Source organism: Hoplias malabaricus, chromosome X1, assembly GCF_029633855.1.
Source record: "Hoplias malabaricus isolate fHopMal1 chromosome X1, fHopMal1.hap1, whole genome shotgun sequence".
NCBI classification, from domain to species: Eukaryota; Metazoa; Chordata; class Actinopteri; order Characiformes; family Erythrinidae; genus Hoplias; species Hoplias malabaricus.
Window position 1 is genome coordinate 20,828,354 of NC_089818.1, and position 25,282 is coordinate 20,853,635.

General features: G+C 41.5%; 2 protein-coding genes across 2 annotated transcripts; one reads left to right on the forward strand and one right to left on the reverse strand.

The window, feature by feature from the left end:
* Window positions 1–1,763: 1,763 nt before the first annotated feature.
* LOC136675688 (ras-related protein Rab-12) lies at window positions 1,764–15,649 on the reverse strand. Its single transcript, XM_066652393.1, has 6 exons — window positions 15,231–15,649; window positions 12,114–12,174; window positions 8,522–8,660; window positions 8,322–8,411; window positions 7,086–7,190; window positions 1,764–6,683 (listed from the first exon to the last, which is right to left on the reverse strand). The coding sequence occupies exons 1-6, from the start codon at window positions 15,466–15,468 to the stop codon at window positions 6,576–6,578; spliced, it is 741 nt and encodes a 246-aa protein (XP_066508490.1). The 5' UTR covers window positions 15,469–15,649; the 3' UTR covers window positions 1,764–6,575.
* Window positions 15,650–17,110: 1,461 nt separating this feature from the next.
* LOC136675408 (gamma-soluble NSF attachment protein-like) lies at window positions 17,111–24,493 on the forward strand. The gene is made up of 12 exons (XM_066651940.1): window positions 17,111–17,270; window positions 18,488–18,555; window positions 18,657–18,741; window positions 20,330–20,347; window positions 20,504–20,534; window positions 20,728–20,837; window positions 21,856–21,922; window positions 22,213–22,283; window positions 22,476–22,554; window positions 22,729–22,808; window positions 23,229–23,358; window positions 24,001–24,493. Exons 1-12 carry the CDS (start codon window positions 17,215–17,217, stop codon window positions 24,136–24,138), a joined length of 933 nt encoding a protein of 310 aa, XP_066508037.1. The 5' UTR covers window positions 17,111–17,214; the 3' UTR covers window positions 24,139–24,493.
* Window positions 24,494–25,282: the final 789 nt, after the last annotated feature.

A 25,282-nucleotide genomic window follows, 5' to 3' on the forward strand; every position in this document is an offset into this window, starting at 1 on the left:
GATCGATAAATCAGTACTTCCCTGAATGGGATTATGTCTAATATCTATATTTCACATTAACAGCAGCAGCTCCACGTCCTTTCAGACCCATAGAGCAGAACTGTCCGATCACAGTGGGAGGATGGACCAGTGTTTTCAGATCTCAAGGCAAACGTGGAGGTTGATTCTCTCTTCTCTGACTGAGAGGCTTAGAGCACGGTGGTTGCACGGTTATTAGACGTCCGTGTTCACATCATTGTGGGTCGACTCTGACGTCCTCAGCAGTCGTAATGTGGACAGTTCTAAGAGAGTAAATGAGATGAACTGTAGCTTCCTCGTGGCACTCCCTGAATGGACATTTACTCCTGCAGCCCCCAAAAACAAGAGGCAGTGATGGAAACATGCTTCATAACGTATCTCCAGACAAAAGACAGAGTGCTTCAGCTTGTCTTCCCTCTTCATGGAGCACTTACAGCTCAGCCATCTCCACTTCAGTTAAACATCATACCTCTCAGCTGCAGGAGTCAGTCCTATAACTCCATCTGCTGGCGCAAGGCTGGTACTGCAAGTACCTCGCCCGTTTATCAACCTGATTAGAAAATCGTGAATCTACAGGGTCAGTTAACACTGACATTTACGTGTGTGTATTACTGTGAGCAGGGATGCCAAATCTTTGCAAATGACTGTATAGCAGAAAAGCCAATAGGATGGTATTGTTGCTGCTCCAATTTTTGGTTTCTCCAACTCACAGTGAACCACTCATTAACCTCAAACCCCTTCATCTCATGCAGGTGGGGGACCAGCAGCAAGTGCACCCCAGACATGGAAAGGAAACACACACAGATAGTTACCTGAGATGAGATTGAAGATACAAACCCAAGGCCCTGGATCTGTGCAGCAGCAACATAAAGTCACGCATCCATGCAGCCACAGAGGCAGGTGAGAAATGTGTGGAAATTAAAACGGCCAGTGTGCCAGAGTAGAAACAACAGGAATTTAAAACAGAAGTCAATGTGCAAATGCAGAATTGTGGTGTGGTGTGTTCTCCCTGTGTCTGCGTGGGTTTCCTCCGGGTGACTGTCTGTGAGGAGTGTGGTGTGTTCTCCCTGTGTCTGCGTGGGTTTCCTCTGGGTGACTGTCTGTGAGGAGTGTGGTGTGTTCTCCCTGTGTCTGTGTGGGTTTCCTCCGGGTGACTGTCTGTGAGGAGTGTGGTGTGTTCTCCCTGTGTCAGCGTGGGTTTCCTCCGGGTGACTGTCTGTGAGGAGTGTGGTGTGTTCTCTCTGTGTCTGCGTGGGTTTACTCTGGGTGACTGTCTTTGAGGAGTGTGGTGTGTTCTGTGTCTGCGTGGGTTTCCTCTGGGTGACTGTCTGTGAAGAGTGTGGTGTGTTCTCCCTGCGTCTGTGTGGGTTTCCCCACGCTCCAAAAGCATTGTGGATTGACAATTCAAAAGTGTCCATGAATGTGTGAGTGTGTGTGTGTGTGTGAGCGTGTGTGTCGCCCTGTGAAGGACTGGCGCCCCCTCCAGGGTGTGTTCCCGCCTTGCGCCCAATGATTCCAGGTAGGCTCTGGACCCACCGCGACCCTGAACTGGATAAGGGTTACAGACAATGAATGAATGTGAAAATGCTTTATTCCTTTTTGGTTCTAGGTAAAAGGAAATATATCCAAGTGATTAACCACATTCCACAATTCATTTAGAAAGACACCAATTTAAGAAACCGTTCTTTCTCTGAAAACAGCAAATAAAACCACTCAGGAAGAATCTCACAGTGTACACACGTAGGTAATAAATATAATCTTTATTTGCACTTCATTAGTCCAAGAATGCCACAAGTTATAAATACCACAAAATTACTTAAACATGCCAAACTCTTTCAAAATCCTAAAATCTTCAAATTCTTCATTTCCTAATGAGGGCACATTAGCTTTTACTTCTTTATCATACATTGTAAATATTCATAAAGGTGATGAAAGTGTAAGATAAGGTTACTCTTATAAAATGAACACTTAGAAAGGCAACAGTTATTGCTATGTGACTTAAGATTGAATTTTGATTTTAAAATGTGCAGCTGATGAGGCGACAGGTTTGTTCTATGACATTTCATCACGAGTCATAACCACGGTTCAGATTCACTAAGCTTAAAGGGGCTGGTACTAGCTAAGCTTAAAGCTATTGCTGCGATTTATCAGAAGTTTGGCTTAACCGGTCACTTCAGGAGTCGGACACACAACCGTACATTTTTCAACTTATTTCAGCAAACGACTTATTAATTTAATAAGGTTTAAAGTTCAGTCATTTCTAAACAATCAAATTGTAATGATTTACAGAGGTACAACACAATGGAAATTTAGACCTCTGGGGTCATGCAGCATCCTAAGCAGGTTTTCTCTTGAAAATCACTGCTGTGTCCATGATTTAACAAAATTAAACGGCATTCAGTTACGTCTTAGATACAACCAGCTTGGACCTGGGGTTCTATATATGGGCACGATGCCCACTAAAGAGTGACGACACCTTCAGTGGTCAATATACAATAATGTGAGTGTCTCTTAAATGAACCAATCAAAATTAAACCAGAATAACACACTGAATGTCAATATTTCATTCATTAATTCATTAATTATTCTTCATATTTCGAGTTACAGTAGGTCCAGAGACTCATTGGGTGCAAGGCAAGGACACACTTTCAACAGTCCACTTCACACTGACCCAGTCACTCACACACTCAACCCTATGGACAATTTCCTACAGCCAAGCGTCTAGAGGAGACCTGAAGAACACACACCAAACCCAGAGAGAGTGACCAGAAAAGACGACTAAACCCAGGACCCCGAGATCCCAAGAACCCGGGGCCTATCAAATGACCCCAGGTCAAATTAAGAAAAATGCCTAATCCAATTACATTCATCTGGCCTCAAACGTGACCAAAACCCGACAGGCTGCCTTTAAAAAAATCTAAATAATACCAGGATTGTATTTAACTGAATACATTGGTGCTTAAAGACTTCATGACTCTTTTAGGGCTATATCTCTGTTAAACAATGACCACAGCAAAGTGCAACTGCCTCAAAATGTCTGATTCAAAACGGACAACAGTGTTTCTTAAAAAACGAGTACAACTTAAAAGTCTTCAAACAATCAGGAAATAAACATAAAATCCATGTTTATGAACCAGGCAAAGGGTCGGAGAAGAGGAAGACAACCTTTATAAATAGCTTAGTAAATCTGACTCATGGCGCTACAAGGATCCCAAATACAAAGAAAGGAAAATGAAAACCTATATCTGCACAGTGTAAGTAAAGTAAAAAGCACTTAGTGATAAAGAAAGGCCCTTTGTCAACAAACACAACAAGCGATAAAACAACAACATTAAAGTAAAAGGTTAGTACGGGTTCCCGAAGTCCCTCAGAAAATGAGTGTGAACTGGGTGTTAGTTTGGTTCATGCCTCTTCTTTATAAAGCCATGGTTGAAGATTATATAAGTGAATAAATGAAATGTGTGAACAGGCGTACAGCAGAAACAAGGAGCTGTGGGAAAGGGGCAGGTGTCCACTCAAAATAAGCTGATGCTGATGGAGTTGTGATGAACACACAATACACGACGTCTGACTGCTTACATTAGGGATTAAAAATAAACAAACAAACCCAACAATGTATATTTAACAGACGTTTTTACCCTGATGACTGGCGCGACCTGCCAGGCCCTTTGTAAACTGGACCCTGTACCGTTACGTACACAGCCTGGTTAATCTCGGAGAGTCAAGTTCCCAAATCTTTAAGCTTCTAGCATCTTAAAACCTCATGGTCTTGTTTGTTCTTCGACACTATCGTGTATCTCAGCACCTCAAAGAGGACCTTATGGTTTAGGGATGGGGGAAGTGGGACAGGACCAACCTGTGCATGTTGAGTAAAGCATTCATAAAGTTAATAAACACAGTAAATAACAGAACAACAAATGGCTATAAACTGAAGTTCTCAACAGACTCCTCCGCTCTTTATAGAGGTTTATGCATTATACTAATTTATGATAAAGGAGGCACAATAGGAATTTGGGCAGATGCTAATATAAACAGGAAATACTGACGGCCTGGTGACGGCGACAGAACTCGACTGTCTAGGCGAACACGAAAGGACTACTCCAACTTTCTCAAGCTAGTCTCTATCTGCAACACACAGTCATCTTCCCTTTGCATCTTATGTGCCTATGGGTTCTCTGTTCCTTTCCAGTTACAAGGAAGTGTATCAGGAGGATTGCCTGTGGTAAACAAACATCATGTTTCAGATGCAGCAGACAGCAATTAGGTTGAAAAACACTGGAGTTCATCTCTAAAGAGCATCTCATGAGACTGCACAGAGGATGCTGGTTAAGCAGACAACCGCCTTTCTGTTCCCACTGCATTATCCGCAAAAATGACTTTAACACAAACATTATATAGGCCCTAGTCAAATAACGGGGCATGTGTTTAGTCGGCTTCAACACCTGTAGAAAGGTCCGTGTTCTTGTGAAGCACAGAGCTCTCCTGAACTTGAAGGTACCACTGGACAACGTCACTTCGTTTATTATTCAGCTCGCTCTTTGCAAGAAGTAGTAGCTCTTTCAATTCCAGTTCTGCTTCTCTCCACAGAAACCTCTATTAATGTCACTCGGCTGCTCCTCTTAAAGCAAAAGAGAGAAAAAAATAGCACTACAAATGGACTACACTGTTTTATCTGTGCAGCATTTCAGCTTGTTCATGAAACACAGGTGTGGATGTTGGGGCAAAAACATATGGGCAATCTGCCCCTTTCATAATATATATATATAAAGAATAAAAATAATACTGGCACAGTGTGTAACACATGGACACAGTAAATATGACCACTGCCCCCTCGAAGGAAACTACTAACAGTCTACGACAGCCTCTCTTCAGAACCAAACAGCTTATAACAGGTGCTGAAGAGTGAGAAAGCACTCGTCTCATTACATTTATATTACGTTTTGAATGCAAATTTATCAGGGTCTTTTTAACATTAGAGCAATGACCTAAAAGAGCTGCACCATTGTTTTATTTCTATTTTTTTGGGGAGTAGTTTTTTGCAGTACGTGTAATAACATAACCAACCAATCACAAACCACTCTAGAGTCAAAATGTTAGCATTGTGACCCATTGGTGGTTTCATGACTCTTGTTTTTTTGGATTATGTCTGAATTGTGCCTCATGATTCGCGTAAAAATCCAGGGGTAAATGTTTTTACAAAAACATTCAAATTAACTTTAGAGCTGCCTTCCTGTAAACATTGGTGTGAAGCCAGTATTGAGAGTAATCACTTTTAAACAGAAAAGGAAAAACAGGAAAAAACACAAGCAGTAGGCTGCTGTAAATGTGTTGAGGTGCATAATATGTGTAATATCCAACAATCAGATTTCAGTCTAACTACCTGTAAATGCCTGTAATTACTGAGAGTAAATGCATGTGGTTAAAGTTTAATTAAACTACAATCTAGAGTCATGAAATGACCAGTGGTAATCAGGCGGCCAGATGCACTAGGAGAGGCTCTTTAATCTTCATTTTAAATAAAAGAAAAACAAAAAGTCTGTTTTCATTTACTCAATGTTCAGTAAAAATGATTCATATTTAAGACATTTCTAAATATGAAATTGTTTAGTTAAGAAATAATACTGCTTCCTATCGTCAAACGTAAGAGAAATAACACTGTGGGTCTGAAAGAACGTGCTACTATCAGGGCCAAGTTATTAAAAAGGTGTGTCATTTACAAAGAAAACAACTGATGTGGTCTTAGAAGAAAGTACTGTTTGTACAACTTCCAAAGTTAGAGAGATTTCTAAACTGAATTCACAAAGAGCAGACTCTGACTTTACAGTTTCTGAGTTTACAGTAGCGATGTAATCAAACTATGATAATCTTTCCACATCACGCAGACGTTTGAGAAAAGGGTTTTTGCCGAGCACTTACTAACGGACACTAGCGGACAAACAGAAAATTCAAATAAACAATGAGTAAATGTTATCAATTAAAGGAGCTGTATAGAAATGTAAAAAATAAACTAAGGAGCTCATGTAAGAATTGTTATCTTCTACCTACCCCATTTCTTCTCCGTGTGTGTGCAGAAAGAGAGGGGATGTTTACTCAGAAGGCACCTGTAAGACACCACAACCTTGGGCCTCCTGGACATGAGGTAGCGTGAGGGGGGAAGTAGAGTCAAGGGTTGAGTATGCGGCCGTGTGTGTGTGTGTGTGATGATGTCTTCCACATCTAAATATCTAAGTACAGAGCCTGCGCAGAGTTGGCCAGCTCGTGTAGTTATGTGCTAATGTGTGTATTCATGAATGTACAACCTAAAGGTTACATTATAAAGTGGTGGATTCTTACAAGGGGATGGAGAGAGAAAAGGATGCAAACAGAAGGTGTTAGTTGTGTTTTTTAAAGTCTTCTCTCACTCTGTGCCCTGCAGGACTAACACTTCACCCACATGTCATGCTCCATATGAGCTGGAGTCCACAGCCCCCTGGTGGTAGGAGGTCATTACTGCAGGTGCCCAGGGTTGGCGACAGGTGGGAGGTGGTGGTTTGTGGGGGTTCTGAAGGGGCGGGGTATCAACAGCAGCGCATACGAGGAGGGGGGAGCTCTGGGGGCACCTCTGGCTCTGGCTGGAGAGATAGGACACTGTTGGAGAGCTCCCTGCTTGGCATTTCAAGAGGCATCTGTAGAAGCATGACACATTCTATGTTATAATGAATACACGTGCATATCAAGATATATATATATATAGTCAATTGGCAAAATTAAGTCATTTATTCATTTGTTATCTGTTTCCTTCACTGCCAAATGTATCCAATCAATGTATCCCTGTTTTCGAGTAAATTAAGTACTCTGTAAATCTTTAAAACCGCATGAAATAACCAGTGATCATCATTAGAACTTCTATAACACAATACTAATTTACAGTCATGGTTAGTGTCTCTTGTTTTCCATCATACGAATTATACAAAAAAACACCTACACTGCCTTTGGAAGCTGCCATAAGTTCTCTTTTGTATCCAGAGGACAAAGGCTTTGTTTTTAAGTAAAGGTTCGAGACCAAGCTAAAATGGACCAGTACTAACCTTACTCAAAATATCGTCCACTAGTTTAAGAAAGATCTCATCCACGTTGAAGTTATCCTTGGCACTGGCTTCACAGAAACGCATCCCTGATATCCGTGAGGCAAACTGCCAGTAAGAAGTAAGAAATGAGAGGCTGTGCATGAGGGCACTTCACAAATGTACAACTTATGCTACAGTATTAAAGGCTAAGCACCAGCGATATGAAAGTGTCAAACAAATAAATACAGTGGAGTTTGAGTTCCTAACTTGTGTTTATTGATAGTCAGAAAACATGTTATTTCTTTCTAATTCAAGGAATAAGGTTTAAAAGACCGTTGTCCCCCCAACGGTAACTCTAATAGGCGTCTTGCCTGTGACGTAGATGGTGGACAACACTCTAGAAGTCGCACTTAATTTAATGCAAAATGACGAAAAGGTGTGTTGTTTTTGGCTGCAATCATTCAATGTACAGTGGGACATCTGTGAACAAATGGCCCAAAGATCCCAAAATATCCAGAAAATGGACTAAATTTGTCAACTTTAAACGGAAAAGGACCATCCGCTCACTCCGTTATCTGTAGCTCATTTCATTGGCGCTTTTCCAACAATATGGGCATGTAAGGACACCAACGAAAGGTGTTCAAGAGCCTCTGTAACATGGAGGTAAACAGGGTAAGGACACTCACTTCGCCTGTTTTAGTTGGTGTTAGTTAACGTTAGCTTGACTCGCTAAACTCGGTGGCTCAGATTATACTCGGCTACGTAGCTGCATTACGGAGGTTTATAGTGTCGGATGAATTCAAGTTCGACTTCGATCACATTTGCAAGAATAACGGTACCTCTAAATTTGAGTTTAGCTTATTGCTAGGCTATTGTCATGAATAATGTTGGTTATTTAGCTAGATACTGTCATAACAGTCAGTCATAACGGTGTTTTACCGCGGCGTTGTTCGGCTGTTGTACACCAGTGACGTCATGGTTGCGTTCGAGAATTTCCGTAGAGAGCTCGGGTTTTTCCGTCAATTTAATAAAATTGTCAGTTTTAAAGCAAATTAAGCTGCTATTTTCATTTTAATTCATACTTATATCTGTCAGTAACTACAATAATGTGAAATATTCATGGAGGTCCATTAAGTGGTGCTTAGCCTTAACTGTTCTAGACAATATTAGCAAAAGGAGACCAGAGAGAGAGTCTGTAATTCTATTTTTCTTTTAAATCTATTGATTTGACAGGGACTGACACGTGACAGCACTTACCCTCTCTGCCTGTTGTCGTGTTATAATGCGGTCAGACTCACAATCGAGCTTGTTCCCGACCAACAGGAGTTCAGCATCCTCTGATGCATACTATAAAAGAAACAACATAAAGTCTCTCACAGCACAAGAGTATCATTCAAACACTTAACATTCATAATCAGTAGCTGCTTTCATGAACCTCAGCCTGTCACAATCAGTACCTTGTCGATCATTTTCATCCATTTGGGCAAGTCATCAAACGTCTCCTGCTTGGTGATATCATACACTATTACAATGCCCTTAGCTCCCCTGTAATATGCTGAGGTGATGCTGTTAAACCTCTCCTGACCAGCTGTATCCCTAGGGGAGAGAGAAAAAAATAAATAAAACACCAGATTATTGTATTCCTACAAAGCAACACTTAAAAACTGCATTCATACATAAAACAACATGGCCACCTCATTAACTAGTACAGTGTAATTACTGAATTAATGGATTAATTAACTGCACCAAAGGGCTGGATCGCTGCACTGTGGTGGTTTGCCCATCAAAACACACCCAATTCAACTGCCAGGTTTAGTTTGGATGTTGGAACAAGGCGACAACCAATTGTGCTACACTACACCCAGCTATAAAACGCTAGCTAGAAAAGGCTTTACTGTGTTTTTCAGTGTGCTGCTTGACTTTAGCTGTTGGTGCTTTTAGATAATTCAAGCATCTAATATTTAGCAGTAAGTAGAGGGTGAGCAATGACTCAGCACAAAACAGTGTCTTTTAGACGGACTGGAACCACACAGACAAGCAGCGACGATGTAAAAATCACGACCAAAAATAAATAAATAAACAAACCACACGCTGAACCAAAAAATAAAAACCAAAAACAAACATCCTGCCGCCATAACAGTCAACGGGAAATGATGTGGTTCAGTTGGTTTAATCATAGAGATCCTTTTAAAACGGTTTAAAACGGTGTCTTATGACACAGAGTAGTAGCTACTTACAGAACAAGTGGAAAAGAGGACAGTGAAGACTGGATATTATATTATATCTTGCTTAAGAGCAATAGTTTACATTAATGCAGAAAATAAAGTTTATAAGAGTATATAAAAGTATATTATTGCCTGTGTTGTAAATTTTACCTGCCACTGTGTCAGACTCCATTGATGTTTGATCCATTACTGAAATCCACGTGTAAGTGGATATAATTCCTCACTTTTCAAGGTGTGATCTTATGGAATAGCCCTCAACAAGCCACTTGGGATTCTGACAAAGGGAAAATGGTGAGGTCCAGACTAAGGGACCACCGTCTCTCAACTCTTACTTGTCAGTAGCTTATAGTTCAGTGTTTGAAAAAAAACCCTGATTACACAAGTATTGCTTTTGAGATGGTGTTGCTATGTTGTTGGATTAACAAAAGAGTTATGTCCTTTGTTTTTACTGTACCTTATTCACCCTAACCTGGATGCAGTTTCCAAAAACAGGATATGATGTCACAAGAATGGACGGCAAGGTGTCACATGGCAGTGATGACATGTTAGCGCGAACAGCGGTGAAGCCAAGGTTGCTTGGTAGCTGGATGTGAGTGGACATGTGACAGACAACGTGACAGTTAGAGGCAGAGACTCTGCAGAGACTGAGGCAAGACAAGTTGGGATGGATGTCGGGATGGTCAGGGGTAGAGGTTATCATAAATAGGAGGAATAGAGTGTAAGATGGGTTAATGGTGTTACAGGGTTTCAGTCTAGTGATTCTGATACAAGAGCAGAAAACAACTGCTCTTCCTGCACTGAGGAAGAGCAGGCTTACAAAATACAGTGTAACCTCTACTAACGAACTTTCCAAGATATGAACCGGGCATTTGAATATTTTCTGCCTCCACCAACGAAACATGACTCTAGAAACGAACCGAGCCTCCGCCAAGCCGTCGGCTGGAAATGGCCACTGACCCCAATAGGCGAGTCTCCCAGTGCCCAGACTTGAGTGAGCGTTTAAGGTTAGCAAATTGTAGCTTTAGCAATTTAGCATTAGTGTAAATAGCAGACATCGAAATTCATGCTAAGTTAAACCGTATCTACGCTTCGTCTCCCCACATTCACCGTCTACTCTCCGTTATTCCACCCAACCCCCCACCTCCCGTCATACAGCCAGTGCCTGTGTTACTCCTCCAGCCAGTTGTCACGTCTTCAAGGTAGCGATGTGTAACCACTTAACACTTTGATTCTTTTTTATTTTTAGTAACGCTACATGTATTTTTTTTTTTACTAATTTGAGAGTTTGGTAAACATATATCAGTGCTAAAAGGGTGACTGGAACGCATTAATTGCTTTTCCATTATTTTAAATGGGGAAAACTGACTTGAGAAACGAACTTTTCCACTTACGAACCGCGTCACGGAACGGATCAAGTTCGTAGGTAGAGGTTCCACTGTACTTTGAAATGTACAGGACCTAAAAGAGCAAAGCGCTGAGTTAAGAAACTGTATATTCTCCATTTACCACACAGCTGGCCACAGTAGTTAACTTATTTTTAATCCTCACAAATTTTTTCAAAACAACTGAGTTAACTGATTTGACAGAAATAAACAATTAACAATTACATGTAAAAATAAAAATGTATTGCTGCTTTTATTATCAACTTTGGATGTGAATAAATAAATTAACAAGTTGGTTTGACCCTGGGTACACACACTTAACTGATGATTCACCCAACACAACCTACACAAACTTTACTCCAAGTATATGCAGCTGCATTAGGATGTCATTTAAAAGCACAGAGATGCACGATGGGTTGCAGTGGTCTGATAATACAACAAAGCGGGAAGGGTGAGTTAGGAAGCAATTTATAGTGAAAGAGCCAAGTTAAAGCCAGCAACAGAGTATGAAGGGTACAGGGGAAAGACAGTGGACATAACATGTTATTGCGAGTCATCAGACTCAAGCACATTTCAGACATACTTCATGCGACAGCAAACTCATTATCTGAAGCAAGCAAGCATGACCTTCCTTCAGGAAAGCTGTGATCATTATAAAGGCAGGCAGGCTATGAATGTCAACAGTGGTGCAATTGATACATTTGTTAAGGCATTTTTCCACTGCACAAAGTACCAAAACATTTGCCATCAGAGCCCTGGAACTAAGCCTAGTCTTTGGATATTTGATACTTGATTCCAATTCCTCACTGTATCAACATTCATTCACTGTCTCTAAGCCTTTACCCAGTTCAGGGTCGCGGTGGGGCCAGAGTCTACCCAGAATCACTGGGTGCAAGTCAGGAACACACCCTGGAGGGGGCGTCAGTCCTTCGCAGGGCGACACACACTCACACATTCACAACTATAGACACTTTTGAGTCGCCAGTCCACCTATCAACGTGTGTTTTTGGACTGTGGGAGCACCCGGAGGTATACTGTATTAACATCATTTATTCAAATTCAATACAGTGATGTTAAACCGTTCCCTAAAGATTCACAGTCCAAATGAATGGTAAAGTAAGAAATGCACAATCCCTATATATACATATCATATTAAATTATTCTTTATGACTTTGTTCACATTACTCCAAAATACATACTGAGACAAAATGAGACTAATATTCACAGATGCACTGCTGACATTTTGCCAGCTCCAGCAATGATTCACCTCCTGAATAAAGCTGGAACAGATTAGTCTCAGACTGAGGCTGAGTGAAGAGTGTCTTGCGTGTGAGATTCCTGCCTGAGAGCAGAGCTAAAACCATCTCGTGCTTCTGAGACACAGGAACCCAACTGGCCACCCTGAGTCAGTGATAACGAAAGAGCACTTCCTGTCCGCTTACCAGATCTGCAACCTGATCTTCTTCCCTCGCAGTTCCACTGTTTTGATTTTAAAATCCACACCTTAATGAGAAAGAGAAGACAGAGAGAGAAGGAGAGATGAAAAATGTGACAGAAATTTAGCAGAACACTTGACACTTGCATGTGTTTGAGTGCAGATAAAAGCCCAAAGGCCAAGAACACACACATATATACAGTAGTTCAACATTGTGCACAACCAATACGTCATGAATTCGGTAAATTTTCAGGTTAAAAATGTTTTAAATATTTTCCCTCTACTACTTCAAAAATCAAAGCTAATGCTAGTCAAGCTGTTGGGGCTAAATCTCATAATCTCATGTTTGCAGATGCACCTAACCTAAGTGAATTTATCTAAATTAAGAATTATGTAGCATTTTTACCACAGTGTTATGCAGCTGTTACTTTCCACAAATGCATACTCACTTTATTAAACAAGAAAATGTGAAGGCTGAGGTACATACATATAAATAAAAAAAAAGAAGCAAAAATAACACAAAAAGTCCTGACGTCCTAAGTTTTTCTGATTTAAAATTTAAGCAGATTCCCTTATTTGTTCATAAACAATATTAGAGGGCAGTGCTGAGAAATCTGAGCTTGAGCTGTGTTTATTATCAGCTGGAATGTACTCTTAACAAGAAAGCAAGCCAATTAATTTGCCAATTTAACCAACGGTTGTTTACTCTGTTTACAAACAATCAACAAAACAAAACACTGATTTGTTAATCACATCTCATACGAACTTGTGCTTTTGAACTACTTTTGTACTGTTGTGAATTTTGGATGGATTTAGTCTTTTCTATCCTCCTTCGATGGCTGCGGTTTATCACTAAAAGGATACAGTGAGATTAGATTAACAGTCTTTGGTAAGCTGGAAAATGTTGCTGCTGGTGTGTTTACGAGACAAGCGCAGGCACTACGTGCTACAGTTACGACCCGTGTGGCCTGTGTCGCAGGGGTGACAGTGCAGAAACTGGAGGCCAAGCCATGCCACGGCAGCTGTATGCGAGGTTGACTATTTTGGGAAATTAGTTCGGCTGGTGATGGATCTAATCTGAAGGCTTGTCTTTACTGAGCGATACGCCCCAGTGTCAGTTTTCATAAACATATTGTGCTGCCATGTGGGCACTGGGAAACCTCTAGAATTAGTTTAATTTGGGGCATATTTATTTATTAACCATACACATGCTCAATCAAGTAATAAAGCCCTCTACTGTCAGTTTATTATCAAAGCTATTTCCCCAGTCACTGAGGGAACTATGAATGGCTTAAATCAGCAGACATCATGAAAGGCACCACAGTAATTCATGTTTGAGATCAAGTTAAATAAGTCTGTGTATTTGTTTACATTTCAACAGTTCTGTGAAGTTAGAGCTCTCCCAAATTTATTCCAAAATAAGAACGGCTAATCATGTACATCTTGACAGTTATTTATTCTACTAAATGAAGATCAAGCAGGTGATATGATATTTATCAATGTCATAGAACACATTACATTATTATAAATATTCCTAAGTATTTTATCCTATTGTAATTATATAAAATATTAAAACGTATGCTGCATGTTTCATGACAGAGTTCATAGTCACGATGAACTGAAGTTAATGTAGAGCAGTATGGGAGAGGTCTGTTTAACATCCCAGAATTACACATTATTTCAACATGATTAACTTTAATTTTCTAAATGTTGCACCTTTTTTTACATCTTAAATAATGATAAAAGGCAATGAGCATTGGGATATGTCCTGAAATAGTGTTGTTATATCCTTGTCACTTTGCCAAACCCTTGACCAAGCTAAAAAAAAACAAAGAAATGTACTGAACATACTGCTGATTTGCTGTAAACTTGCCACACAATTTAATAGTAAAGTAAAGCAAAAGTGTCCCCTTGTTCGTAATACAGAATTTGTAAACTACCCATCCATCCATTATCTGTAACCCTTATCCAGTTCAGGGTCACGGTGGGTCCAGAGTCTACCTGGAATCATTGGGCGCAAGGCGGGAATACACCCTGGAGGGGGCGCCAGTCCTTCACAGGGCAACACACACACACTCACACCTACGGAGACTATTGAGTCGCCAATCCACCTACCAACGTGTGTTTTTGGACTGTGGGAGGAAACCAGAGCACCCGGAGGAAACCCACGCAGACACAGGTAGAACACACCACACTCCTCACAGACAGTCACCCGGAGGAAACCCACACAGACACAGGGAGAACACACCACACTCCTCACAGACAGTCACCCGGAGGAAACCCACACAGACACAGGGAGAACACACCACACTCCTCACAGACAGTCACCCGGAGCGGGAATCGAACCCACAACCTCCAGGTCCCTGGAGCTGTGTGACTGCGACACTACCTGCTGCGCCTGTAAACTAGCAGCAAAGTGTTTAAAATTTCTTAACATCAAAAGGGAGCTTAAACAGAGCCCATGACACTGCCAGGGTTTCTTTTTTTTTAACCCTACAATGCGACATGTGCATAAATTATAGCTCATCACATATGTTGTATAAAGATGCATACAAATTAATATAAATATAGCAATAATTTAATCACGGAAAAAAAGGCAATGCTTTCTGTCAGGAGCATGAATTCTACCTTTTCAAACTTTATCAACGTTTAGTTATATTATACAAACACAATAAATATATAAAATAAATTACAAACAAAGTACCTCTCCGTGACAAAGGCCCTCTAAGACAAATGCGAGGAAAAAAGTAGTGATAGCTAACTTACACAAAGAGACACCGCACTGGACAGTTTAGTTTTAGTTAGTTTCTGAAGTTATGCAGAGGATAAAACCACTAAAAAGGATTTATCTGTTAGCTATCACTCGCTAACTAAGGTAACTACAACCCAATGTTGAGAACTGCGCAATGTCAATAAGCTCATTTCCTATCAGACAGGCTTCAGGGTTTAAGTTATATGATTAAAACAATAAAGTCTGCTGTATGGTACGCCTCCCAGCCACAGGTTTTACAGTGTACATCTGTTGTAAGTTGTGTATTTCGGCTTTGTGTGTTGGTGAAGTAACTTCACCCCCACTGATGATGACACCAGGCAGACGGCGGCAGTCAGAGTTGAACTTTCTTACCGACGGTGGACTTGCACGCCTCGCAAAAAGTGTCGTCTGTGAACCTCTCCATGAGGCTGGTCTTCCCCACTCCGCGAGACCCTATAATAATCACTTGCAGCTTGTAGTCGGCAGGTCTCGGGGCTGCTTTTCGGCGGCGAGCCGAGGCTCCGAGCGCGGGGGAGCCAGTGGCATTGCTCCCGCCGAACCCTGAAGCGCCTCCGCCGGCCCTCCGCGGCACCTCACCCCGCCGGTCCATCCGCGCTTCACGCTCTTTACGCCCACATCAGCGCCTATACCGCCGCTCAGAACAACCCCCACACCCCGCCCAAAGCTCCTCTAGAAACTTTATAAAGTCTTTCGAGTCGTGTTTGCTGAAGTTTTGTTTGTTTGTTTGTTTCTCCGTTTGTTGTCCCTGCGCTGGTAACGGACAGAGCAACCGATTACGTCATTGCGCCTTCCGTTTCCGTCGAGCTCCGTAAGGATTCAGACGTTGGGAATCTCTGCTCAGTTTAAAGAACCGACTCCTAAGTGAAACAAAGAACCGACTCATCAGAGAACTCTCTCCAATGAAATGTTTATATCATTTTCAAATGGAGCTTTGTCAGCCTTGCTGCTGAGTTCCCATCTAAATAAATTAAGGCGTGCGATTGGCTTAACATTTGCAAGGAAATTGCTTACTAATGCATGAGAATAAATGTATAATTCATGGGAATATGAGACTTAATAATGCTCTGTTAAAGCTCTGTGCTTCATGAAATCATTCAAATAAACTAGGATCTTGTTCTTACGCATAGTTAAGTCCTTTGCACACTTTAAATTCATTATGAAGGAGTGTCACGACTGGGGCTCCAGCAGGTAGCGTCACACAGTTCCAGGGACCTGGAGGTTGACTGTGGTGTGTCCTCCCACAGTCCAAAAACACACATAGCAACTCAAAAGTGACTGTGTGTGTGTATCTGTAACCGCTTATCCAACTCAGGGTCACGGTGGGTCCAGAGCCTATCTGGAATCATTGGGCACAAGGCAGGGGAATACATGTTCGACTTCGATCACATTTACAAGAATAACGGTACCTCTAAATTTGAGTTTAGCTTATTGCTAGGCTATTGTCATGAATAATGTTGGTTATTTAGCTAGATACTGTCATAACAGTCAGTCATAACGGTGTTTTACCGCGGCGTTGTTCAGCTGTTGTCCACCAGTGACGTCACGGTCGCGTTCAAGAATTTCCGTAGCGAGCTCGGGTTTTTCCGTCAATTTAATAAAATTGTCAGTTTTAAAGCAAATTAAGCTGCTATTTTCATTTTAATTCATACTTATATCTGTCAGTAACTAAAATAATGTGGAATATTCATGGAGGTCCATTAAGTGGTGCTTAGCCTTTAAAAAAATAAATAACTGAAAATGCAAGTTGAAGAAAATGACATTTATTTTGGTAGAGGCACAAAACTGATGAATATACCGCTGTTTATTGATGAATCCCAAATAAAGATTTATATTTTAAAAAGTAGGGACGTTTAGGAGTTGATTTATTATTTATGTTAAGACGTGAATAACCCATGAGTGAAATATGAGTCCAGTGCGGCGTTATTCCTCTCCGCCTCCAGTATTAAACCAGAGAGAGGTTGAGCTGCTGAGTAAAGTCGTTAATCTGTACGTAGAGGCTGTGTCTGTGTGCCATACTGGCCGCGTCTCAAATGCCTTACTGCTCCCTATATATCTAGTTCACTTCATATTACATTAATCTGTGGATTCAACACCAACACCTTCTAAATGTTAGCTACGAGTTCGGCAACAAACGAATGAATAGAACAGCTTTCCACACGACATATCATACACATTTGTGTGTAGCAGTGCTTAGTTCGTACCCTAAAAATTGCAATGTATAGGGAACAGGGCGCCATTTGGACCCAGCCCATTGTTTTATCATCCCCTGCCTCCTCTTCCCTCGTCTTCCCTCCTCGAATCCAGTCCGCTGCTCTCTGAGGGCTTTATCTGAAGAATGGCAGCTCAAAAGATAAACGAAGCGCACGAACACATCGCCAAAGCCGAGAAATGGTGAGAAAAGGGGTCGCGTGTGACCGTTATTTTTCTGTGAGGAACAGAGACGTTAGCCGTGCGCTAACCTTGTTAACTGAACAGACGTTAGATACGAGTCGAGCTGTGTGTGCAGGGTATTAAGGGCATGTAAAAGCGACCTAGGACTAATTCAACTACGTGTACGTCTAAGTTAAAATTAAGAACATTTAATTATTCTACAATACCCTGCAGATATACTATGACGTTGAGCAGATTGCGTAACCGCGCGTGCAGTGCCGCGGTTGCCCTGGTGACCGCTGTAGTGGTGCTGAGGTTGAAATGTATACAATTTTAACAAACCTTGCCGAATATCGAACAAAATTTTCTTCACCGTTTTTGAATAAGACTGTTAGAATATTGTATGTGGACATTATTACAGTTTCAAAATATCCCATAATATTCAAGAAGTCCATAGACATTTTGCTTATTAGTTTTTCTACTTTAAAAGTGCTCTAGGCATTTTGATTTAATTTCCTAACTAGTGCCCATAAACAAAAATATAAAAAACATGATTAAAACAGTTATTTAGCAACTATTTTAGTGCATTCTGTGCCAGGGAAATCCTATGTAGAACACTGCTCTGGGATGGAACGGCTGACTTTGTTGGTGTTGTTCGTCTGCTTGACCGCCAGAGGTCGCCTTGGCTAGGCCTAATTCACAATTCTCCGGCAGCTATGTAGGTGAACCACAATGACACAGACAGGCACTGCCTAGTTTTCGTTCAGTTTCATCCAGTGTTGGCACAGACAGTTTTGTCACCTGTGCACACACAGCTGGTGTAATCGTCAAAATAAAAGGAAATGAACTGGGATGCTCTGGAGCACTTGCACGTGAGCTTAAGATCACAACGCTCACTGTAAAGCACTGGCTCGAGGGGTATAAACAACAGAGTGACAGAAATCCATCTAACACTTCTGGGATGAATTGGAATGGGGTTTTCGTTCCAAAACCAAACATCAAACGTCAGTGCCTCGCTTCACCAGTGCATTCATGGCGGAATGCCATCAGATCTATAAAGCAATGCTTCACCACTGAGTGTAAAGCTTTCTCTACTGTTACTGTAGCAGAGAGAGAGAGAAATCTACCCCTTGACTGCTTTCATTTTAGAAGAAACACTGAATAAATTTTTTTTGTTGAAAAAAAACCAAAACAAAACAAAACAAACACAGTCTAAAGTGTTGAATGTATTTCCGCAGCCTGAAGACCAGCATGACAAAGTGGAAGCCGGATTATGATGGAGCAGCTTCTGAAATGGCAAAAGCTGGTGAGAACACCTTGGATCCAGACCCAAGAGAGTAGTCATCAATGTATTTAAACCCTTAAACATGATGAAGCGTGTTGATTGCTGGTTGTCACTATTCACAGCTGTGGCTTTCAAGAATGCCAAGCAGTTTGATCAAGCTAAGGACGCCTACCTGAAAGAAGCAGAATACCACACTGAGAACAAAGCGTATCCTTTTTCCTCAGAGCCACAATCAGACTCACAGTGAATTACAAATACTGTGACTTTATGCTTCTGAACCTCCTCAGGCCTGCACTAAACAGTGCAGTAACATAAAACATGTACAGTGATCCATATTAGACTAATTCTGTATTCCTTTGGGATTGGGTATTGGATATTCAATGACATGTACAAACAGATATAGCACCAAATACGCCTTGATGTGACTGCTACATGTGCCCACAATGCACCTAAATGGAACATTTAATTTACTAAAACTGCAGCATATCGTGCAGCAGAACCACCCACTAACTGCTCACTAGAAGAGGCAATGAAACACAGGAGCCAAAAGCTTCAGACAAAACAGAAATAAAAGCTCACTGATGTATTCAAAATGGGTGTTATTTAGAGCCTGGATACAAAGATAACACATGTGCGCACACTGCAGTCACATTATACGCTGATTTAAGGCTGAGATTATAAGACATTATAGGCTGATATAATTTGTGCTGCATTTTCCTACATGTACATTTAAGCCCAAGGGTTCTAATGGTAAACACAGGAACTACAGGATTATCATTAGGTCTGTCAAAATAATTACATTACCTTTTACACTTACAAAACATGACCAATCAGTAAACAACCGACAAAAATGGGCCTGACTAAGACTTTAAGATGAACTGATTTGGAAAGCGGCGGCACGGTGGCACAGCAGGTAGTGTCGCAGTCACACAGCTCCAGGGGCCTGGAGGTTGTGGGTTTGATTCCCGCTCCGGGTGACTGTCTGTGAGGAGTGTGGTGTGTTCTCCCCGTGTCTGCGTGGGTTTCCTCCGGGTGACTGTCTGTGAGGAGTGTGGTGTGTTCTCCCTGTGTCTGCGTGGGTTTCCTCCGGGTGACTGTCTGTGAGGAGTGTGGTGTGTTCTCCCCGTGTCTGCGTGGGTTTCCTCCGGGTGACTGTCTGTGTGGAGTGTGGTGTGTTCTCCCTGTGTCTGCGTGGGTTTCCTCCGGGTGACTGTCTGTGAGGAGTGTGGTGTGTTCTCCCTGTGTCTGCGTGGGTTTCCTCCGGGTGACTGTCTGTGAGGAGTGTGGTGTGTTCTCCCCGTGTCTGCGTGGGTTTCCTCCGGGTGACTGTCTGTGTGGAGTGTGGTGTGTTCTCCCTGTGTCTGCGTGGGTTTCCTCCGGGTGACTGTCTGTGAGGAGTGTGGTGTGTTCTCCCTGTGTCTGTGTGGGTTTCCTCCGGGTGCTCCGGTTTCCTACCACAGTCCAAAAACATACGTTGGTAGGTGGATTGGCGACTCAAAAGTGTTCGTAGGTGTGAATGTGTGTGTGTCTGTGTTGCCCTGTGAAGGACTGGCGCCCCCTTCAGGGTGTATTCCCGCCTTGCGCCCAATGATTCCAGGTAGGCTCTGGACCCACTGCAACACTAAACTGGATAAGAAGTTACAGACAATGAATGAATGAATGATTTGGAACGAGGAAGCTAATTAGGATGAAGAACCCATAGCCTATTCCTGTATATAAGGTATGTTTATGTGAATGTTTATAGACGAGTGAGCCATCCATCTCTCCATGTTCTTTGCTTAACTGTAAATTACAGATTGTTCCATGCTGCAAAGTGAGTGGTCAAATGAACTGAAAATGTCTTGCCAAAATAAAAGGAAGCTGTTAATAAGGAAACAATGGAGACAATAAAGGCTGACATTTTAAAAGTGATATATTTAATAATATAATGTGTGGTCATGGCTTTTTTCCCATTCTGTTCTTCCTTTAGGGCAATAGAAGCAGCAGGTATGATGCTGAAGGTAAGATGTTTTATGATTTCACTGAATCACTCTTGTAACAGTTAAACCTATTTCTATTCTTGATAGAAAAAAAGATTCATAGTCATAGATTCACATTCATAGATTCAAATCTCCAGCTACTAGAACTATTCATAGTTGGAACCTAATCAGTGTTACTGCTGCGAGCACCAGAGTTAAAATTTCATCTCTGTAGGACATGAAACGATTACCAGAAGCTGTGGAACTGATTGAGAAAGCTAGTGTGATGTACGTGGAGAACGGAACATCTGGAACAGCTGGCATGGCTCTGGACAGGGCTGGCAAGTAAGTGAAATCAAGAAGAGAGTTTCTGTTTGTGTGGATTGGTTTTGATTAAATAAATACAGTTTATAATTTGTCAAGCTATTACCTTTGCCAAAGAGACTAATAGAAATGATCTAACTCTTTGTATGAACTTAGGTTATGTTCACTATGTTAATTGTGTTAACTTAAATGTATCAGGCGCAGCAGGTAGTGTCTCAGTCACACAGCTCCAGGGACCTGGAGGCTGTGGGTTCGATTCCCACTCCGGGTGACTGTCTGTGAGGAGTGTGGTGTGTTCTCCCTGTGTCCGCGTGGGTTTCCTCCGGGTGACTGTCTGTGAGGAGTGTGGTGTGTTCTCCCCGTGTCCGCGTGGGTTTCCTCCGGGTGACTGTCTGTGAGGAGTGTGGTGTGTTCTCCCTGTGTCCGCGTGGGTTTCCTCAGGGTGACTGTCTGTGAGGAGTGTGGTGTGTTCTCTCTGTGTCCGCGTGGGTTTCCTCAGGGTGACTGTCTGTGAGGAGTGTGGTGTGTTCTCTCTGTGTCTGCGTGGGTTTCCTCCGGGTGACTGTCTGTGAGGAGTGTGGTGTGTTCTCCCTGTGTCCGCGTGGGTTTCCTCAGGGTGACTGTCTGTGAGGAGTGTGGTGTGTTCTCTCTGTGTCTGCGTGGGTTTCCTCCGGGTGACTGTCTGTGAGGAGTGTGGTGTGTTCTCCCCGTGTCCGCGTGGGTTTCCTCCGGGTGACTGTCTGTGAGGAATGTGGTGTGTTCTCCCTGTGTCTGCGTGGGTTTCCTCCTGGTGCCTCCCACAGTCCAAAAACACGTTGGTAGGTGGATTGGCGACTTAAAAGTGTCCGTAGGTGTGAGTGTGAGTGTTGCCCTGTGAAGGATTGGCGCCCCCTCCAGGGTGTATTCCCGCCTTGCGCCCAGTGATTCCAGGTAGGCTCTGGACCCACCACCGACCCTGAACTGGATAAGCGCTTACAGATAATGAATGAATGAATAAATGTATCAGCTGGTGTATAACTGCCAAACCATTTTCTCACAGACTTATTGAACCCATGGACCTACAGAAAGCAGTCGACTTGTATCAGAAAGCTGCATCTGTTTTTGAAGTAAGGACAACTTCAATTTAAACAGCTGCCGTAGCTGTGAAGTCATAATAGTCAATGGCATACACTAGTTTTACTAGCTGTTTAATCCTCAGAGCATTTTAAATTTTTAATTTCAAACTGCTGTTAAAATTGTAAATGCCAGGATTTGAAGTGTGTCTGAAAGACAGCACCTGTGTAAGCTTGTGTAATTGATCAATATAGGTGTAAAAATGGTGCTGCTGCCCATCTACTCTTTTGGGCCTTACACAAAACTTCTGAAAGTCCAAGTACAACATTTGCTATGTGTGTAGAACGAGGACCGTCTGAGGCAGGCTGCAGAGCTGCTGGGAAAAGCCTCCAGACTCCTGGTGAGACTGCGCAGGTGAGTGTATGATCTGTGAGAACCAGTTTGATGTACAGTGTTACATTTGCATTCTCTCTACCTCTCCACTGCCCATTTTTTTTCCTGTAAGCATTCGATGGATGCAGAAGAGACTTGGCCTAATTTTAGCTTCTTTATTGGGTGATTCACTGCAGTGCATCTCAGCTTACGTGCTCTCCCTCTGCTCCACAGACTGGATGAGGCTGCAGTCTCCCTGCAGAAAGAGAAAAACATGTATAAGGAAATCGAGAATTACCCCACTTGCTTTAAGGTACACTATCTCACTGGAAAAAAAAAAAGATATCTTAGTGAGTGATATCCCCTTAAATCTAGTTAATACGCTAATATTTCTCAATAGGATTCAACCTGTTACAAGTTACAAATTTTTGCTTGGTTTGTGTGATTTTAAAAGATCTTGTTCATTTTACATGTGTTACTTCTGTAGAAAACTATAGCCCAAGTGTTGGTCCATCTCCACCGGGGAGACTTCGTCGCAGCAGATAAGTGCGTTAGAGAAAGTTACAGGTAAGTTTCATTGTACCCACATTTTCAAGTTTTATATTTTTGAATCTGATCTAGAGATATTCAGATGTGGTGTGTTTAAAATGAGTTGATTCTCCAGAGCAATATATAATATTCTTATTAGTTCTATACCCAACAGTGATAAACAGAAACATGAGTGTCTGTAATGACACAGTTCTAGCAAAGCTTAAAAACACAGAATAACATGGAAAAATACCATAGAATAGATAAACGCCCTCAAAATAAGACTGTTTATGCATGTGTGTGTGTATCATAAGCTTTTCAAATCCTCCTGTTGTTATACTGATGTATTCAGATGGCACCAGGAAAAAGAAAACAGTGTATCTCCAAATTATTAAGTTTTATATTAAAATCCATTCAACTTGAGTTTCACATTCTTTTGTCCAAACATTTTTTGGGCAGTCTTCCAGGGTTCAGTGGCAGTGAGGACTGTGTTGCCATGGAGACACTGTTGGCAGGTTATGATGAGCAGGATGAGGACCAGGTGTATCGTGTGTGTAACTCACCTCTTCTCAAGTACATGGACAATGACGTGAGTGTTCAATTCTGCTGCAGTTTAAAAGTTAATAAAAGACTTACAAAACACAGGTAAATATTGTTGTTAAATTGTTATAACCGAGGGACTAAGGGGTAAAATGTCCCTCTTAAAGGAACATTAGAAAGTATTTTTGTCTTAGTATTACAGCCTCATAATAACTGTGTTGCTACTGCAGTATATAACTTTTGGAGGAAGGTAGGAAACCACCCCATTGTACATTTTGGTTACATTCACTTTAACGTGATTAAAGTGACTCAAATCTGCTTTAATGTGAAAAAGATCTGATTTTTTCAGGGCTGTGTGGACAAGTCAAAACCAGTCTTTTCAAATGCATCTATTTACCTGTACACATTCGCTTACTGCCACCGTCAGTAGTCAGCACCAGCAGTGACAAATGGCTCCATGCTTCCACCATGTACCAATACATGGGTGATACAACTTTGACTTCTGCACCAAAATGCACTGAATGTTAGAAAAATAGCCATGAAGGTGACATCAAAATATAAATGGATTTGAGTTAGACATATTATGGAAGGAATATAGTGGGAGAGACCTTTTCATCCTATTGTACCTTTACAAACATTACGTGCAGCTAAATTTGACCAAAAGTGCCGTTTTCTCTCTGCTTTTGAACAGTACGCAAAGCTGGCTATTTCTTTGAAGGTACCAGGAGGAGGTGGAAAGAAGAAGAAATCCCCAGCTGCTCCACAAGAGGGCGCTGGAGGAGCACCTGCACCAGAGGTGGAAGATGAATACGAAGGAGGACTGTGTTAGCTCAGGGAACATTCCGGCCCTTCCAAATTGCATACAAGTATGTGTGTGAGAATGTGAGAGACAGAAGATGAGACAAAGTATATATACATGTGGACATGCGTGTTAATGTGACTCTCCCGGTTGTGAAAGGTGGATTCACTCCAAGTCCTGACCGATTTTTTTTTTGTCTGAAATCCTAGACCTTAAATGTCCACTCAGAGCAAACACACTATAATGTGAAAGGTGTAAAATTACATTTAAATATGACTGAGATGATGCTTAAAATGTTTTATGTTTCAGATATAAATGTTAAATATCAGTTTGTCTTTCATGGTGTTGTCATGGTATAAAAATGTATTGTCGTGTTTACAGTATGTATTTTTTCTTTTATATTTTCATTTTTAAATATTGAACTGTCTGTAAAATAGTGAATTTGTCTTGTATCAGATTGTTTATTTAATTTATGCTGGACCATAATATAGAGTAAATTATTCAGAGTGTTATGCTAACTGAAAGGACGTGTTTAGCTAAAAATGCTAACGTTCCTAACAGGGAATGTCAAAGTCCATGAAGCAGCAGTGAATTCCGTTAAATCATACTTCAGTTAGCCGCATTGACATTTTTTGGCCAGGGTTGTCCTTTAGCCACCTATAAAGCATGATGCACACCATCCAGGAATATGACAAAGCAGAAATATTAGCTGCTGTAAAGTCTGATGCAAGCAAACTGGCCATATCACCTCTGGGGGAGCTGTCATTGTTAGTGATGAATGCCAGTGTTCAGAGGTTTGGTACTGTTGTGTACGCCAGTATAATAGCACAACACTACAATAGCAGCAAATAAAGTTTTGGGAAATTAATTTAATTAAAGCACAACCTTGTTTTCTAAAACCACATTTGTTCTATTTGAAATAGACTATTACCCTATATATAGTATATTTCATTTATGTGGCAGTGATGTAGAGTACTCTGCAAAAGTCAGGCCAAGTTTATCAGTATTACGTTATAACAACTAAGTTCATTGCTTTGAGAACAACTGTAGTCACCTCCTCACAGCTGCACACACTTTCAGACCAATAGCACAGAGGTGTCTTTTCAGTGGAAGAGGGATTTTTGGACGTTTGGGAACAGATATTAATTTATTTTCCTTTGCTTACTTGGGGATT